This window comes from Xenopus laevis, chromosome 7L (assembly GCF_017654675.1).
Source record: "Xenopus laevis strain J_2021 chromosome 7L, Xenopus_laevis_v10.1, whole genome shotgun sequence".
Taxonomy (NCBI): Eukaryota; Metazoa; Chordata; class Amphibia; order Anura; family Pipidae; genus Xenopus; species Xenopus laevis.
The window spans coordinates 128,346,851-128,366,087 of NC_054383.1; the positions used below are offsets into that span (position 1 = coordinate 128,346,851).

General features: G+C 38.5%; 1 protein-coding gene across 1 annotated transcript; it reads left to right on the top strand.

Moving 5' to 3' along the window:
- Positions 1 to 5,499: 5,499 nt before the first annotated feature.
- On the top strand, positions 5,500 to 6,837 carry LOC108695938 (formyl peptide receptor-related sequence 1). Its single transcript, XM_018224886.2, has one exon. The coding sequence runs from the start codon at positions 5,688 to 5,690 to the stop codon at positions 6,723 to 6,725; it is 1,038 nt and encodes a 345-aa protein (XP_018080375.1). The 5' UTR covers positions 5,500 to 5,687; the 3' UTR covers positions 6,726 to 6,837.
- The last annotated feature ends 12,400 nt before the right edge of the window (positions 6,838 to 19,237 follow it).

A 19,237-nucleotide genomic window follows, 5' to 3' on the forward strand; every position in this document is an offset into this window, starting at 1 on the left:
TGGACAAATTACTCCAACCTTGTATTACAGGGAGTACAAATTGTAACAACTGTTATTGATCATGATTATCAAGGTGAAATTAAGGTTGCTCTATTTAATATTTCCACCAATGTCATAACATTTCAGTCTGGTGACCGCATTGCACAATTATTATTGTTGCCATACTGCTCCACTAACCCATGCTGGGTAGACCCTCCTCAAGTGTTAACAAGTTCAGGAGTGGGAAATTTGACTTCCACTGGTTCATCTGCTGGAGCTAAAATATGGATAGAACAAACTTTACCACCTTTACCAGCTGATGTTATGGCCACAGGTACTGACAATGCGGTGTTGGTCATGCAACCATGAAATGAGAAGTGGGAATATGTCCTGAAAAACAAGGGGCAGATTCACTAAGGGTCGAATTTCGAAGTAAAAAATACTTCGAAATTCGACCCTCGAATTGAAATCCTTCGACTTCGAATATCGAAGTCGAAGGATTTAGCGCTAATCCTGCGATCGAACGATCGAAGGATTAAATCCTTCGAATCGAACGATTCGAAGGATTTTAATCCAACGATCAAACGAAAATCCTTCGATCAAAAAAAGGTTAGCAAGCCTATGGGGACCTTCCCCATAGGCTAACATTGACTTCGGTAGTAGGGGGTCGAAGTTTTTTTTAAAGGGCAAGTACTTCAACTATCGAATGGTCGAATAGTCGAACGATTTTTACTTCGAATCGTTCGATTTCGTTCGATTTCGATCGAATTCGAACGAATTTAACCAATTCGATGGTCGAAGTACCCAAAAAATACTTCGAAATTCGAAGTATTTTTCATTCGAATCCTTCACTCGAGCTTAGTGAATCTGCCCCTTGATGTTATTTACGGGAATAAACTACTTCATAATACAATACTTCACATTTTTTTGCCTTACAGATCCTAATTTGTGTTGGGTTAGTGCAGTCGCTCTACTCTCTTCGTTAGGGTTCAATTTCCAAGCTCGCTACAGTTTTGTAAGAAGAAGCGTTCCAGAGGAACAGCAACAACTCAGCTAGCAATGGAACCAACAGCACAATGTGTGGGAATATGTGGCAACCAAGGTTTTGGATACCAACCACTTTTGTCTGACGAAGAGTAGAGGGGTAGCAGATGTACTATCCACCTGTTTGGTTGCAGTACCCGCACCACTCACCATACTAAAGAATATACAGGACTCTGATATGATACACAGATACACCTATAAAATCCATACTTTGGGGCAGATTCACTAAGCTCGAGTGAAGGATTCGAATGAAAAAAAATTCGACTTTCGAAGTATTTTTTTGGGTACTTCAACCATCTAATGGGTCAAATTCGATCGAATCGAATGATTCGAACGATTCAAAGTAAAAATCTTTCGACTATTCGACCATTCGATAGTCGAAGTACTGTCTCTTTAAAAAATACTTTTACTACATACTTTGCCACTTTAAACCTACCGAGGTTCAGTGTTAGCCTATGGGGACCTTCCCCAGCACTTTTTAAAAAAATTTTGATCAAATAAAAATCCTTTGATCGAGGATTTTATCGCTCGATCGAACGATTTTTACTTCGATCGTTCAATCGAAGCATTTGCGCTAACCCTCGCTTATTAACCCTCGAAATTCGATCCTTGATAAATGTGCCCCCACGTGTCCCAATTGTCCTGATGTTTCTGAATTACAGGAAGATATGTTACAAATTTCTACCGCAGATGTTATTCCTGTGGAATTATGTTACAATATGTGATCCAGTTAATATTGGAAAATGCCAACAATTATTTTTAGAGTCTCAGTCGATCAAATCTCACATTTATGCACAAGAACATACCACCATGCAATGTAATTATACTCAAGTAGCTCCTTCACATACAAAACATGTAAAATTACCAAATGGATGGTTATTCTTTTGTGGTAATATTTCATTCCCATACATACCAGCAAATCTCACTGGCGGACCCTTTCTATCCCGACTTAATATATTAATGTATCCCTTATTTCCAGCAACAAAAATGGGAAAGTCTAAAAAGATTAGAAAGAGAGGGAGAGCTAAGAGACTGTAACTATAATGTTAATTGATAATTTTTTAGCTGAACAAGAGATATTTGGCCTATCATTTAGTATAGTGGGGTCTCAAGCTATAGCAGCTTATTGCGCCAAGCAGGTAGGTGCATTAGCTTATCTAGTGGCAAAAAACATTAAATTCACAAGTCAGGCTTTACCAGGTTTGTTGTTGGATCTACAGGGAATGCGTAAAGCAGTTTTAGAAAACCGTGCTACAATTGATAACCTGTTACTAGTGCACAATCATAGGTGTCAAGATTTTGCACACTCCCTTGTCAACCTCAAATAGGATTGCTACAAATATACCCTGAAAAATTTCCATATCACAATAAAAAGTTATTATTTCATATCTTTAATGCAGCAGCTAATCTCATCGCACAATCCTGGAAGCTAAATGTTACCCCTAGCATTACATCTTTAATTCAACAGATAGATATGAGAGAAGACATGGAAGGAATGGCAGCAGGATCACCAGAAGCTAAAGTTAAATTTGCCCAGATATGGGATCCCTGGCATCTTCTACAAGGAACGTGAGACCATACCTCAAATTGTACTTCACTCCATTGTTACAGAAAGTGCTGATATTAGATAAGTCCTGGCTTTAATGCTTATCAGTTATATATAAGCCATTTTTTCTTGTCCGTATTTTCTTGTATTTCTTTTTTTGCTTTTCCTGTGGTTAAGGGGTTTTATTAATATCACTCAGGATTGCGTATATCATACTTGTTTAAATTACAAGAGTAACATGTTTATATTGTGAATAACTTTATTGCACAATAAACCTGTAAATTTCAAAAAACTTATTGATGTCTTGATGACCTAATACTGGTTCTTTTTATGACTTTTGGAAATTTCTGGATGTTCTCATATGTATTCTCTAATATGTTTAGGAGTTCTGATTATAGACATAATATCAACGGCTATTGTGATACTAAACTCTATAGTTAGTATAGATATGGGAGTATAGAATTTAATTAAAAGTAGGGAGGGGTGTGTGTATGGATGCTGGGTTTTCATTTGGAGGGGTTGAACCTGATGGACTTTGTCTTTTTTCAACCCAATTTAACTATGTAACTATGTAACTATGAAGACCCTATGAGACTCTTCTTTATTTAGCTAGGGGCACAATATGCTATTAAACGACTAGTTAGCCATATAAGACCTTTGCTTCAGATGCGCTTGTTGGGAGTCTGGGCAGCTTCGGATGAGCATATGGGAAGCAAGATCTGTTATTAATCTAATCATTATATGCATTATTGACTATGAGTAATTCGCTAAATGACCTTACTGTATTATGAGTAAGTCGCTAAATGAGCTTACTGTATTTGAGCATATTTAAACTGAAGGTCTCCATCTGGTCAGTTAAGATCTCGCTTGTGGGGTTAACGCGTGCAGCTATAGGACCTTCCGTGCACCGCTTGAGGGACTTCGATCTGTGAACTGTTCGGGATCTCCCACTCTTGGTTGCAGATTGCAGGTGCTTTTCCTCCTTTACTCGTCGCAACTTTGCATATTACTGAATTAGCATAGTGGTAGCAAATTTGCGCCTGGCAAAGAGGTGCGATATGTGCGAATCGGTCGCTGGCGACAATTCGCCCTTTTGCAAATCTGCCCCATGAGTTTCCAGACTTTCTTAGGGACTAGTTGAACTGCAGAAAATATCTAGGGAATGACGCTGAGAGTAATGTTCACATTAAAATGAACTTTGCAATCATTTGCAAATTTCAGAAACTATATGTGGGTTTAATTCTTATCCCCCAGAGTTTCCAAGTTTGCTTTAAAATTGGCAAATGGTTGCTAGCCATGCTGAGCTGCAACCAGGCAATAACTGTCAACATGTGCAATAAATTAGAATAGAAAGAAAACAAACATTAACAATAAAAATGAAGCTTCACATCTGTGCCATTGACATGATTGACAAATGGACATAGTTTGAAGACAACTGAGTGCCTGATTCTAAGACTTTATCTATAAAGTATAAATATATACATACATGCTGCTAGATATTGATCTGTGCTTAGCTCATGTGATCTAATGTGATTCTCATCTTTGTGCTTGGAGCTTTCACAAAAGGAAATTGCGTGCAAAAGGAATCAGAGCTAAAAACGATAAATAAGAGCAAAAACTTTCATTTCATTGGTGAGGTATATTCAAGAAACCGCTGAGATCCAGAGACCTGTTCTGGAATAATTGCAACCAAACAAGGATTTATTTGGTAAGAGCTTTCGTTGTGTTAAAAGGGGATCTGTAAATTTAAAGTACTAGAAGAAATATAAGCTGGCTTTCTATACTATATAAAAAAAATAGCAAATTGCAAAATTGCAATTTGCAATTGGTTTTCATTTTTTATCATTTGTTGTTTTTGGGTCATTTTGCTTTTTATTCAGCAGCTCTCCAGTTTGCAATTTCAGGAATCGGGTTGCCAGGGTTCATATTGCCCTAATAACCATACATTAATTTTGTTTTTTAGATGGGGTCAGTGACCTCTAATTGAATGCTGGAAAGAGTCATAAGAAGAAGGGACATGATTCAAAAACTATATAAAAAATTAAGGCCAATGAAAAAGTTGTAGAATTAATCATTCTGAAGTCCAATCCACAGCCCCATATCTAAAGGCAAATGCCCTACCAACCAGATAGCAGATTAACAGGGGAATGCACCAAGGCACAGTAAATATAAATTAAAGTCTTGCTTTAAAAGTAATTTTTGTAAAACTCATCTTCGGGTTAAACCAGGTTGCATGATTTAAATTTGAAATTTAGTCTAGTCTAGTTTAGTCTTAGTTTAGTCTAGTTTAATCTAGTGAAGATGTAAAGTTTTGTTTTTGTTTATGAAAGTATTTTTTTAGTGTACAAGTATTGGACCTGTTATCCACAATGCTTGGGACCTGTGTTTTTTTTTAAAAAAATTTAATTATTTGGACAAAATTGAGTCTATGGGGAGGGCCTTTCCAAAAATTTGGAACTTTCTGGATAAAAATTTGAAAATTCGAATATCGAAATTTATCATGTACTGTCTCTTTAAAATTTCAAATTCGATCTTATTTCGATTCAAACGATAGAATACAGCCTATTCACCCTCAAAAAAAAAACCTTCATTTTTTTTAAATAAATTACGTTTTTTTTTTAATTCGAATTTCAAAGTCATGTACTGTCTCTTTAACTGTCTCTTCGACCTCGACCATTCACCATCTAAAACCTGCCGAATTGCTGTTTTAGCCTACGGGGGACCTTCTAGAACCTATTTGGAGTCAATTGGTGGACTTTTTTTTTTTTAAATACTTTGATTCGAATTCGATCTTACTTCGGTTCGATTCGAACAATCAAATACAGCCTATTCACCAGCAAAAAAAAAACCTTGATATTTTTAATAACTTTCAGTTGGTCTTTATTTATTTGAATTTGAAAGTTATGGGAGTTCAAAAAACTCCCATCACTTTGAAATTTGACCTGTGATAAATCTGCCTCTTGCAGTGCTTCCATAGCATTAGCATTTTTAACCCTGCATTATACATAGGCTGCTAATTTACAATACTACCCGCTCCTATAGATTTTCATTACATTGCAAAATTTGTTTTTAAATTTCTCTCCCACGTTTGTTTAAATAGAGCTGCTCTGTAAAAGAAATGGAGAATTCCACCCTCTACATTCCCAGCTTGTCCACTGTTACCACTTTGGCCGAAGAGGAACTTGACGGAATCTACCACTTGTTCCGAATAATTAACATAACAATTTACAGCATAATATTCATTCTAGGAACTGTGGGCAATGGGCTGGTTATCTGGATTATCGGATTTAAAATGGAAAAGACAGCTACTCTTATTTGGTTTCTCAACCTCGGCATTGCAGATTTTTCTTTCTGTCTCTTTCTCCCTCTCTATATTACAGAATGGGCAATGTGGTATCATTGGCCCTTTGGTTGGATTATGTGCAAGACTTGGGGTTTTAACCTACATCTAAACCTCTCTGCAAGTGTATTATTTTTAATGATAATCAGTGTTGATCGTTGTATCTGTGTTCTGTATCCAATATGGGCCAAAATCCACAGAACTTCAAGATCAGCCTCAATCATCTCAGTTATTATTTGGGTCTTGTCTGTGGCTCTCAGTTTCCCTTACATTGTTTTTTATGATACTACTGACAATGGCAAAGAATCTATTCACTGTATCCTCATGTTTTCAATTTGGAATAACTCAACCACTTTTGATTATGAAACGTGGGAAGTGAGGTATAAACCCATTATTATGACAAGATTTGTGTCTATGTTCTTGATCCCCTTTTCCATCATCATGGTTTGCTATGGGCTCATTGCATTGCAGGTGAGAAAAAACAGCAGAATCTCTAGGTCTGGTCGAACCTTGAAAATTATATTTACAATTGTCATTTGCTTCTTTTCTTGCTGGTTTCTTTATCATATTCTCCCTATGATCGAAAATGCGGATATTGAAATAGGGTATCCTGCTAATGTAATTTTAAATAGCCTTGGATATTACTTAGCTTTCTTTAACAGCTGTCTCAATCCAATAATCTATGTCTTCATTGGTCAGGACTTTAAGAAAAGTTTAAATAAATCAATTTCATTTCTCCTGAAAAACACATTCAGAGAGGAAACTAATCCTGCGGAAAGTCCAAGCAATGATTTAGAACCTGAAACAATGACTTAGCATCCCTAAACTGGTTTTGGCTTTTCAGTCCTGTAGAAAAATATATTTACTGTGAATTCTGCATATTTTTTATATGCAGGATTGTTGTGCTACTCAAATGGGCAGATTTATCAAGGGTTGAAGTGTAAATTCGAATTTCGAATATTCAAAGTTTTTTTTTTTGGTCAAAACTGTCAAATTCAACTAGGGAATTTTTAAAATTCGTTTTGAGTTTTTTTTAAAAAATTCGAATTTGATTTCTGACAATGGCCCTTTAAGAACTCAAATTAGACTATTCACCACCAAAAACCTGCTGAGTTGTTGTTTTAGCCTATGGAAGACCTCCTGGGATCAATTTAGAGTTGTATGCAGACTCCATGATATTCAATTTTTTTTCTTGGGTCCATCCTATTCCATAACTATGGGGGGGTTGTGGATGCACACCTGAGGCCAATTTCAAAAAGTATAAAGCCCTGTCTAAGTAATTCAAGTAAATATGCCAGTGCATGTAATTTTGAAACAGGGTTTTTTTTGTTACAAAGTTATGATCATAATATTGATAAGCCACCATACCACGTCAAGGTAAAACCCCACATGGTGGTCCCTAACTTATTTATCTTTAGTCATAGTAAAAAAGGAATATTACCTCTCTGTAGTAACAATTCTTTATGTAAACATCTCCTGTGCTTTGGTTTCAAACTCTGTGCTAAATCCTCCCCCGCCAACTGCTGAGCGGCTTTTAAGAGGGAGAGACTGCCTTAACCAACACCCATTTTAGAAAAGTAGAAGTCAGGTGTTGTAATTAAAAACAAAGTGGAGTGATATGTGCAGTTGCACAATAGTGTGTATACATGTGTAAGTGAAATGTGAAGGTGTGTATGGTAGTGATAAGGGAAAGTGTATGTGTATTTGGGAGTATGTATGTAAGTAAGCATAGAATGAAAAAGTGTAAAGGAGAACTAAATGAATGACAATAAGTGTGTGTGTACATAGAGAAGTGTCTAATGGGACGTTGGTTTTTTCACGGCTAGATCCTCCCATGCCGCTAGCATTTATGGCTTTTAAGAGAGAGCGATTGCACAAACCAAGGCACAACAAGTACACTTTCCCTTACCAAATACACATACACTTTCCCTTATCACTACCATTAGGGATGTAGCGAACTGTTCGCCCGCGAACTAGTTCGCGCGAACTTCGACTTCGAATGTTCGCGAACGTTTGGGAACGTTCGCATTTTGAGTTCGCGTTCGATCGTTCGACCATTCGAATTCCTTCGACCGCTAAAAATCGAACGATTTCCATTCGTTCGAACGATTGTAAGCATTCGATCGAATGAAAATCATTCGATCGAATGGCTTCGATCGTTCGATTCGAATGAAAATCCTTCGATCGAACGATTAAAATCCTTCGATCGTTCGAATCGAACGATTTTAGCGGGTGTTCGAAGTTCGCGAACTGTTCGCGAACGTTCGCATTTTTTGCCGGTGTTCGCGAACGGCGTTCGCGAACACCAAATCGGCAGTTCGCTACATCCCTAACTACCATACACACCTTCACATTTCACTTACACATGTACACACACTATTGTGCAACTGCACATATCACTCTACTTTGTCTTTAATTACAACACCTGACTTCTACTTTTCTAAAATGGGTGTTGGTTAAGGCAGTCTCTCCCTCTTAAAAGCCGCTCAGCAGTTGGCGGGGGAGGATTTAGCACAGAGTTTGAAACCAAAGCACAGGAGATGTTTACATAAAGAATTGTTACTACAGAGAGGTAATATTCCTTTTTTACTATGACTAAAGATAAATAAGTTAGGGACCACCATGTGGGGTTTTACCTTGACGTGGTATGGTGGCTTATCAATATTATGATCATAACTTTGTAACAAAAAAACCCTGTTTCAAAATTACATGTACTTGCATATTTACTTGAATTACTTAGACAGGGCTTTATACTTTTTGAAATTGGCCTCAGGTGTGCATCCACAACCCCCCCCCATAGTTATCCATCCTATTCCCCCAAGTTTAAAAAATTCAAATTTAATAATAAATGGTCGAATTTTGAGTTTATTGGAGTTCATGAACTCAAAATTCTACCCTTGATAAATCTGCCCCAAAGTGTCCTACTGTGAGAAGAATGTATAATCTTTGTCAAGAAATTGGTTGTCATTCCTTCATGAGATTCATTGTACAACCCTACAATCAGGGGCCACTTATACATTGCACAAAATGGCATAAACTGATGTTTTTTGGCAAGTTTGAACCCTGCGCTGTACTTTGCATCACGGTACAGTGAAAGACCTGTGCTCCATCCTCCCCATATTCATGAAAGACGGACTGAGGGAGGAACCCAGGACCAGATTTGATGAAGCAGGGCTCCAAGGCCACATGGTCTCAGCACTGGCCACTTCTGCTCATGCCGACCACACCCCTCGTGGCCACAGGGTCCTATTGCTGGCCGCGGCGCTCTCAGGCACAGAAACACTGGGGAGCTTCGAGTTCCCAGTGCTCCTAAGGATGCGGCTTGGCGGCATGCCGCCCCTAAAATTTCCTCGCCTCGCCACAAATCCGGGCCTGGAGGAACCTAGGTAATTTCTCTGGAAATCACCCATATAAACAAATGCCCTGAAATGAATACTCCCCTGTGTCTTTACCCTTAGGACATCTTTTACGTTCTCACTTTTTTTTGTAATTATCTGACACATTAAGAAACAACTATAGAAATAATTGCAATTTTAAAAAAAAGTTGCTTACACTGCTATCTTCTTTATCTCTGATTATGTGCATGTTCCAGCTAGTTTAGACAGGAAATGTATCATTTACTCAAACACATTGTAGAAAATTGTATTAGAAAAATGAGAATGAGAAAATGTGTGCCAGATAACAGGAATATTTAAGATTGGTATAAGTAATATGTATATAAATTATAAATTTGTTAAAGGAACAAAGCAAGGGTAACTGGATTTACTGTAGTATTAAAAATGTGCTAAATACAATTTATGTCCTTAACCTTAATTAATTTGTTTCTGACTTTTTCATTGTCCCCACACATTAAATTGGTCACTGATGGACTGATCAATCTCTGTCTCCTTTGACAAATAATGTACATGGTTGGGTGTTATTAGCTTTGGTTGTTGACAAAAATCAATAAAATTGTAAGTTATCCACAATCATCTAAATAATTTTCGGGATTTTTATTATCCACAGTTTACATTTGTTATGCTAAGCAAGATACTTGGGGTAATCTGTAGAGCTACAGTTCCCTGACACAACCTGCTAGTAATATATATTGACGGATGACAATTAAGCATGTCTAGATATGAGCAGATACTCTGACTACTGCTAGCCCTCTTACCACATAGACATGTATGTCATTTTGGGGGTTGGGTTAGGCACGACATGCTGTGGTCCTGATGAATCTCAGTGGAAAGAGGGAAATTTTTATTTGCCACTGCCCCTTTACAGTATTTGGATTGGGAAAACACAGATCTGGAATTAAAAACTAAATTCAAGATTTATTAAGTGTAAATATCATAAAAAACTTTAGCAAATAAAAGCAGTTGAGGTCCTATAGAAGTAAAATAGTTTTCACTAGTTATTGTGAGAATATCTGGTTCTCTAGTGGGGAAGCCCGCCGCATACTCTTTGTAATAAAACCTACCTGCCCTGGTGGTCTAGTGGGTCGGCGGGGACACATGGTCCTATTCCAGCACCATCTTGCCTTCCTTAGGGCGCGCAAGGCGCGCCTGCGTGTTGTTTATAGGCGCAAGTGTGCACGTTTTTATAAGAAATCTTTCCCCTACAAAAGGCCCATTCTGACTGCAGACAGATGCCCGTGATAGAACTTGGTTTCATGTGGTTCCTGTAGCCTTGTGCATCTGATCTGTATCCTGTTTGTTTGACCCAGCCTGTTCTTGACTACTCTGCATTGTATCCTGACCCTTGCCTGCCTACGACAACTCTTCCAGCTTAACCCCTTGATTGACAACCCGGTTTGACGCTTGACTGCCTGACGATTCTGATATCCGCCTGCCTCGACCCAGCCTGTCTGACCATCCTTCTGCCTAATCCTTTTGTACTGTGACCTTCGGCCCAAAAGACTCTGCTAACACCCGTGCCCCTTTGCCAGCCAGAATATCTCGCCTTGTACCCCTCATTAAGTCCAGGTGGCACCCAAGTAAGCTGAGGGCTCCTCCCGAAGCCCAACGGTGGTCACACTACTGGTGAAGCCGAGCCGAGACCAGGGTGCTTGGCATTTGTTCTGGTATTGGGTGCCGGTCGTGACACTCTTCCTTCTGCGTTGTTCTGAAAATGATGCATTGCTTCTGAGTTTGACACGAGCGCTGCATCTGACGTCCTCTCGTTTGGCTTAAAATTGACTATTTAAAGGGACCGGGGGCAATAACACACTACCCAACATAGGTCTATTTTCATAGTTTCTGGGTGCTATTCAAGTCTGTCTAAGATGTTCCTGACCTTGCCTGTCCCTGATCATTCCTAGTCTGCTGCCTGTCCTGACCTTTGCCAGTTTACTGACCATTCTTTCAGATCATGTTCTGTACCGCGATACTGTTGGTTTTGACCCGGCCTATGACCCTGCTTTTCTCTCCCAAATTTGTTCTGTGCTGCCTGATTGTTGTCAATTCGGCCTGTCCCTTGGCACCTTGTTCCTTGTTCTCCATTATTCTTCCACATATTTGGTGCCCAGGTCTGTCCAGAACTCTCCCCTTGGTCCTCTCACTATAAGACCTGGCAGCATCTGAGTAGCGGAGGGCTCCTCCTAAAGCGAAAGGTGGTGGTTATAGGCGGAAGTCTGAGCCAAGGCCTGGACCTTGGGGTTTGTACTAGGTTTGGGATTCCTTACATTATAGTTATTGTCGCAACAACTCAAAATGTTAGCATTATTTTTGTTCATACATATATTGTGAAAACATATTCACATCTTTTAAAAAATTATATGACATTCATGGTTTCAGAGAAAATTAGTTTATTTGTGGTTTCAAAAACCTCTGAAACCAGTAAAATAAGTCTGATGGGCCTCTTCAATTGAATAAAATATTCAAGGTGTTAATTACAAATGCACCCATAAGTGTATCATGCACATGATGGAGCACTTTCACCTGGTTAGCAATGCATCCATTCTGCAGTAAGTTGCATCAAAAGGCACAAACGACTTGCTCCTGGTGCACCAGATACAAATGCAAATCCTGCAAGTGACAAAACCTCCAGTGTGCAAATACTAGATGCAATGTGACCCGGATTTGCATTAAAATGTCAGCAGGTCGTTTTCATGCATTGGCTGAAATTGCAGCAAACAAATTAAAGACCAACTGCAATTACCCTGGAATTATGGGCAAACCACTGCAGTATAATAAAACAATGTCACTTTGCATCCAAAATGGCACACAACATTTGCATCCATAAACAACCCTTATAGCTAAGAACTCAGAACTTACAAATCCCGCTCTCACTTAGTCTATCTCTCTTTTCTATTGCTGGCAGCTGGGGACATTTCTCCAAACCCCATCCCAGTTATATCATGGCCACTAGGGATGTAGCGAACTGTTCGCCGGCGAACTTGTTCGCGCGAACTTCGACCGTTCGCGTCCGCCTAATGTTCGCGAACGTTTGGGAACGTTCGCATTTTGAGTTCGCATTCGATTCGAATACAAATCGTTTGACCATTCGACCATTCGACCGCTAAAATCGAACGATTTCCATTCGTTCGAACGATTTCCATTCGTTCGAACGATTTCCATTCGTTCGAACGATTTCCATTCGTTCGAACGATTAAAATCCTTCGAACGTTCGATTCGAATGAAAATCCTTCGATCGAACGATTAAAATCCTTCGAACATTCGATTCGAATGAAAAATCCTTCGAACGTTCGAATCGAACGATTTTAGCGGGTGTTCGAAGTTCGCGAACTGTTCGCGAACGTTCGCATTTTTTGCCGGTGTTCGCGAACGGCGTTCGCGAACACCAAATCGGCAGTTCACTACATCCCTAATGGCCACAAGCTCCTTCTCTTCTGTGCAAATTTCAAAAGTACAGAACTCTTATTCCTATACCCATATACCCAGTTAATCTTTCCTGTGCTCTCTGGAATGCCAGATCTGTCTGCAACAAACTCACCGCTATACACGACCATTTCATTGCAAATTCCTATAACCTACTCACACTTACTGAAACCTGGCTTTCTCTTACCGACACTGCCTCACCTGCTGCCCTGCCCTATGGGGGCCTACACCTTACTCATACTCCCAGACCTGGTAACAGACCTGGAGGTGGGGTAGGTTTGCTTTTCTCTCCCTGCTGTAAGTTCTTCCACCTGTTCCCTCTCTATCATTCTCCTCATTTGAGGCTCACTGCATTAGGCTCTTTTCTCCTGTTTCACTCTGCATTGCTGTTATATATCGACCACCAGGACCAACTGCACAATTTCTGGACAACTTTGCTGCCTGGCTTCCTTACTTTCTTTCATCTAACATCCCATCCATCATATTAGGTGACTTTAATATACCCGTTAACAACATTAACAACCAGTGTCAGACTGGGATACCAAGGGCCCATCCAAAAACCTTAGACCATGGCCCACCATAAAACCTTACACCAGGGGCCAGTTTCAGTATTAATATTCTTCATCTCCTCATTCAACCTCTATAGTCTGTTTTCTTTATACTATACTATCAATTATTCCATCTATTCCATCTATATAGCCTCATTGTTCTCATAGAAATAGGGAATGGTCATGAACTAGGCCAAAAGTTTGGCAGCACAAGGGCCCACAGACACCTGGGCCCACCAGGAGTTTTCCTGCTATCCCTGTGGGCCAGTCCGACACTGTTAACAACCCTTCTGTCTCTAAACTTCTTTCACTAACCTCCTCCCTAGGCTTATTTTTGTGCTCTGACTCCCCCTCTCACTCCAATGGTAATGCTCTGGATCTCATATTTACCAGACTCTGTTCAACCACCAATTTTACTAACACACCATTTCCCCTCTCTGATCACAATATGCTCAAATTTCAACTCTGACTCAATCCCTCCTCACCCCCTGCTATTCCCCAAACACATAATTACCGTGACTTGCAAGCTGTAGACGTGTCACATCTCTCTTCTTCCTTTGACTCTCTTCACTCTAATATATCAGCCATCTCTTGTCCTAATGTGGCTACCTCTGTCTACTATAGTACTCTCACCACTGCCCTCAATGAGCTTGCTCCTACAAAAACTAAACATGCTAGACCCAAACCACTTCAACCTTGGCATACTGCTCATACAAAAGCGCTCCAAAGACACTCACGTGCACTTGAGCGTCGCTGGCGCAAATCCCGTTCAGAATCAGACTTCTGGAGCTACAAATCTGCCCTGTGCTCCTATAACTCCAGCCTCTTCCAAGCCAAACAAACATACTTTACTTCACTCATTAACTCCCTTTCTAAAAAACCAGCACAAATTTTCTCCACCCGTAACACTTTCCTTTCCCCTTCTCCACCCCCTCCATGTACATCTGTCTCTGCTCAAGATATTGCTGAGCACTTCAAAAACAAAATTGACACTATCAGAAGGGACATTACACTACTCAACCCCCTTAGACTTCCACCACCCTCCCTCCACACTCCCCAGTCTCTCCTGTGCTCCTTCACCCCTGTCACTGATGAGGAAGTCTCTTGGTCTCTTCTAACCTTACCACCTGCCCGCTTGATCCAATTCCCTCAAAACTTCTCAGCAATACCAATCCTTGTCTACTCAAAGCCTTAACTCACCTATTTAATCTCTCGCTCTCTTGATCCCTCCAATCTTGACAACCTCCGACCTATCTCTCTGCTACCTTTCATCCCTAAACTACTTGAGCGCCTAGTCTACAACCGACTAACCTCATTCCTCTCTGACAATAACCTGCTGGACCCCCTACAACCTGGTTTTAAGCCACAACACTCCACGGAAACTGCCCTGACTCAACTAACTATTGATCTTTTAACCGCTAAAGCCAACAATCATTTCTCACTACTAATACTGCTTGATCTCTCAACTGCATTTGAAACTGTAGATCACCCTCTCCTCCTCCAGTCCCTCCATTCACTTGGCCTTTGTGACACAGCCCTGTCCTAGTTCTCTTCTTACATCACCAATCATTCCTTCAGTGTCTCCTACAATGGAGTTGCATCTTCTCCCCTACCTCTTTCAGTTGGGGTTCCTCAAGGCTCTGTCCTGGGACCATTACTATTCTCTCTCTATACTTCCTCCCTCTGCAAATTAATCAACTCGTATGGTTTCCACTACCACCTCTATGCTGACGATACTCAGATCTATCTCCTTACTTCATCATGCAACAGATAATGCCACACTGACTGTAGCAACCACCAGTTGCCTGGGCAATCAGAGTCAGAAAGAATATATAGGTATGGGATCGGTTATCTGGAAACCCATTATTCAGAATGTTCTGAATTACAGAAAAAAATATTTCCTTCTCTTTAATAACAAAATACTGCATTGTAAAATCCTATTGGGTTTAATTAATAATTAAATGATTTTTCTTGCAGACTTAAGGTATGAAGATCACAATTTCGTCAAGGCCTCTTATATGGAAACCCCAGGTCCCGAGCATTCTGGATAGCAGGTCCCATACCTGTATTAGCAATACAAATATAGGGTCACAATCATGTAACCTTCATGAATTCCTTTATATGTGTATATGTAGACAGTTTTCTATATTTGTTAGAAGAAGGTTTTCTGTTACAGAAGCCTCTTCTGTGACAGTTATTAGATATTGATCTGCACTTCAGCACTCATGCCCAGCAAAGTGATTGTCATCTCCATGGCTAAGGTTCTTGTGCTGAAAGAGATAAATAAAGGCAACAATATTCATTTAGTTTGTGACGGACCTTCAAGACTCAGAAGCTGTTGAGATCCAGAGACCTATCCTGGGAAAATGCAGCCAACAGATTTATTAGGTAAGAGCTTGGGTTGGGTTGAAGGGAATCTGGAAATGAGAATAAAGGAAGCAGTTAAAAGAGTGACATGGTTTCTATCCTGTACTGACAATAATCGTTTTTCTCTTTTTTTGTATAGGAGAAAAGAAAGAAAGTATCCCTGTCTTTTTGATTAGAAAAAAACACAGAAAAAGTTATATATTGTCACTATGTAATTTGATTTCAATTAAACCATTTAATCTCGTGATTCTATATCTGTTGGTTCCCCCCTTGATAATTCGTCCCACAAAGTGCTAGTGCTTAACCTCAATTAAATAGCATTAAATAGACTAAAACTAAGACACAATTGATTTTTCTTTTAAATATTGTATATGCTTTTAATTTCTAACTCATGAACATTTCATTTAACATTAATTGATTATTGAAATACTAAAAAACAACTAAAACACCAATAAGGGTGATAAAGTGCCACCAGATTGTGATCAATTCACTTTTGAATTAATTAAAGTGCAATTGTTAATATCTCTGATTCCAAGAAAAGGTAAGAAAAGGAAATTGGTAGAAGGGTGGAGAAGTCCCGTATTTTCTAGCTGATTGTTTTACTAACTGCGGGACCCCACAAAGAAGGAGAAGTCAGTGCTTCTGGAACTGTGGTCTCAAGTCTATTTTAACTAACTGGATTGAGAAGCTGTCTTTTCTAAAAAACACACAAATTCCAGAGCACTTATAGTGAAAACAGTAAAACAAGAATGCAGATAAGGAATCTCCTTAATCTGGGCTAAGAGAAGCGCCCAGATCACTATAAAAAGAACCCCCCTAGGTTTTATCTAAAATGGTATAAACCAGTGAGAATTAGCAAGCCAACGCGCGTTTCGCAAAATTGCTTTTTCAAGGCTGTGTGTGCTGCCACGGACGCCAAATATTTATAATTTTCCGAACATGTGCCGGTGTCATTACGCATTACCACGCTCAGCGCAATGACGTTTCCAAAATGCGCCAGCGTGATTGCGCATAGCGCATTGATGTCTTATGTGTGATGATGCGTTCAGGGTCAGCCTTGCCATAATCATTATAGGAAAACTTAGCCTGACTTCTAGGTGATATTGTTATTGGTGGGAATTAATTCAACTAAATCATTAAAATGTATCTTTCTTGATTGTATAACAATTGTTAAAAAACAGTAAATAAACTTACTCTTAATTTAAAAGAATTAACTCTCCAATATTCTTTATTTTTTATTTCTTATCTTATGCATATAAATGAATTGTGCAGATTCCATTGAATCGATTCATACCACATATAACAATTACTTCTAAGAAAAAATGTTTATTTATCCATTAATTATGTAGTATATGAATTCTTAGTGATCATATTAATTTATTTGACGAACTCCTGGATAGTTAATAAAGTTATAATGGCTAACCACCCCAATATAAAATTCATTAATAGATCTTATTATAAAGTCTTCAAATGAATGCTGTGAAGAGATTATTTTCATTGATGCCATGTGGGAATACAGTGTTCATCTTGTATATCCAATAACTCTCACATTTTAATAAGGTTTGTTCTAAATTGCCCTTTCTAATTCCCAAATTGATTTTCTCCAGTGCCCAAACCTTAACTTTAGAAGAATCCATAGCATGAAATTGTTTGTAATGTTGGGCTACTGTGGACAAGGTGCTTTCTGGTTTCTTGGGTTTGTTAGCCGTTCTAATGGAGCTACAATGTTGTTGAATTCTACTTTTCAATTTTTGGGTTGTCATTCCAATATATCTTAAGTGACAGGGACACTTGATACAATAAATAACACCTTGACTTTTACAGTTGATGTAGTCATTAACTTTGTGTATTTGTCCAAATCTATCTGTAAACGTGGTGACATTCATTATTTTGTTGCAGATATTACATTCTTCACATTGAAAGCAGCCTGGGTTTTTGGCTGAATGTTTGTGATTTTGAAAATGACTATTGGACAGCATGTCCTTAAGGTTCGGGCTTCTCCTATAAAAGGTAGAAACTTTATTTTGGAGAACTGTTTTTAAAGTTGTGTCTTCCAACAAGACCGGCCAGTGTTTATTGATAATGTTCTGTAATTGTATACTATTATTACTGTATGTAGTAACAAATCTAACAGTGTTGTCAGGCTCCTTGATCTTTTGTTCTAATAGTTGCGATCTTTCAGTATGTAGTGCTCTGTTATATGCTTTCTTTATATATTATCCTGAGTAACCCCTGGATTTCAGCCTATCTTTTAGGTCTTTGGATTGTAGTTTGAAAATCTCAATTGAGGAGCAATTCCTTCTAAGTCTCAAAAATTCTCCTGAAGGTAGGGATCTCTTTACCGCTTTCGGGTGGAAACTATTATAGGATAGTAAAGCTTTCGTAGCAGTGGTTTTTCGAAAATTTTGAGTGATCAATTTACCCTGATTATTGTTCATTATGAGTAAATCCAGAAAAGAAATTGATTCTCTTGACATCTCCGTGGTTAATTTGATGTTCAACACTGACAACACTGTTAGATTTGTTACTACATACAGTAATAATAGTATACAATTACAGAACATTATGAATAAACACTGGCCGGTCTTGTTGGAAGACACAACTTTAAAAACAGTTCTCCAAAATAAAGTTTCTACCTGTTATAGGAGAAGCCCGAACCTTAAGGACATGCTGTCCAATAGTCATTTTCAAAATTACAAACATTCAGCCAAAAACCCAGGCTGCTTTCAATGCGGAGAATGTAATATCTGTGACAAAATAATGAATGTCACCGCGTTTACAGATAGATTTGGACAAATACACAAAGTTAATGACTATATCAACTGTAAAAGTCAAGGTGTTATTTATTGTATAGAGTGTCCCTGTCACTTAAGATATATTGGAATGACAACCCAAAAATTGAAAAGTAGAATTCAACAACATTGTAGCTCCATTAGAACGGCTAACAAACCCAAGAAACCAGAAAGCACCTTGTCCACAGTAGCCCAACGTTACAAACAATTTCATGCTATGGATTCTTCTAAAGTTAAGGTTTGGGCACTGGAGAAAAGCAATTTGGGAATTAGAAAGGGCAATTTAGAACAAACCTTATTAAAACGTGAGAGTTATTGGATATACAAGATGAACACTGTATTCCCACATGGCATCAATGAAAATAATCTCTTCACAGCATTCATTTGAAGACTTTATAATAAGATCTATTAATGAATTTTATATTGGGGTGGTTAGCCATTATAACTTTATTAACTATCCAGGAGTTCGTCGAATAAATTAATATGATCACTAAGAATTCATATACTACATAATTAACGGATAAATAAATATTTTTTCTTAGAAGTAATTGTTATATGTGGTATGAATCGATTCAATGGAATCTGCACAATTCATTTATATGCATAAGATAAAAAATAAAGAATATTGGAGAGTTAATTCTTTTAAATTAAGAGTAAGTTTATTTACTGTTTTTTAACAATTGTAATACAATCAATAAAGATACATTTTAATGATTTAGTTGAATTAATTCCCACAAATAACAATTCTAGATTCTAGGGGATCTAGAAGTCAGGCTAAGTTTTCCTATAATGATTATGGCAAG

What these genes read in the sequence shown, in the direction of transcription:
- LOC108695938 (XM_018224886.2), top strand. Translation starts at nt 5,688, where the DNA reads ATGGAGAATTCCACCCTCTACATTCCCAGCTTGTCCACTGTTACCACT.